The sequence below is a fragment of the Penaeus monodon genome, chromosome 21 (assembly GCF_015228065.2).
Source record: "Penaeus monodon isolate SGIC_2016 chromosome 21, NSTDA_Pmon_1, whole genome shotgun sequence".
Lineage (NCBI taxonomy): Eukaryota > Metazoa > Arthropoda > Malacostraca > Decapoda > Penaeidae > Penaeus > Penaeus monodon.
Genome location: NC_051406.1, coordinates 21,752,740 through 21,753,139, shown reverse-complemented (window position 1 = coordinate 21,753,139; position 400 = coordinate 21,752,740). Strand labels below are relative to the sequence as shown.

General features: G+C 45.5%; 1 protein-coding gene across 1 annotated transcript in view; it reads left to right on the top strand.

Annotated features, from left to right (window-relative positions):
• Positions 1-400, top strand: part of LOC119586608 (DNA polymerase theta-like) — a gene marked incomplete at its 3' end in the record, with an annotated part of 48,768 nt that overhangs the window by 2,651 nt on the left and 45,717 nt on the right. The window contains 1 exon segment of the mRNA XM_037935358.1: positions 93-250. Coding sequence (XP_037791286.1) covers positions 93-250 — 158 coding nt within the window.

Sequence of the window (400 nt, the reverse complement as noted above, 5' to 3'; positions counted from 1 at the left end):
TCCCCCCCTCCCCTCCCCTAAATCCACTAAATCTGTACATAAATTCCACTGTAGCAAGACCTGACTCCACTCCCTCTCTCGTCCCTGCCTAGCATCCGTACCCCGCCGGAAGTTCCTTGGAAGATTTGCAGTGCCAGTGAATAGCAGTGGTAGTGTGGGTCGAGGGAAGTTCTCTCCTCCCTTACTTTACGGCAATGGTGTAGAGAAGGCTGGCCAGAAACCCACAGCTGTTGTTTCCCCTTCCATGAATGTAAGTTGTGGGCGATGTTGGTGGATTGTAGATTAGAATTGTAGGTTGGTTGGTGAATAGGTGATTGCTAGATGGAATATTTATTTATTCATGTATTATTCAAGTTTTTCAGTAAGGGACAAAATGACCTAGGTTATCTATTTATAGGTA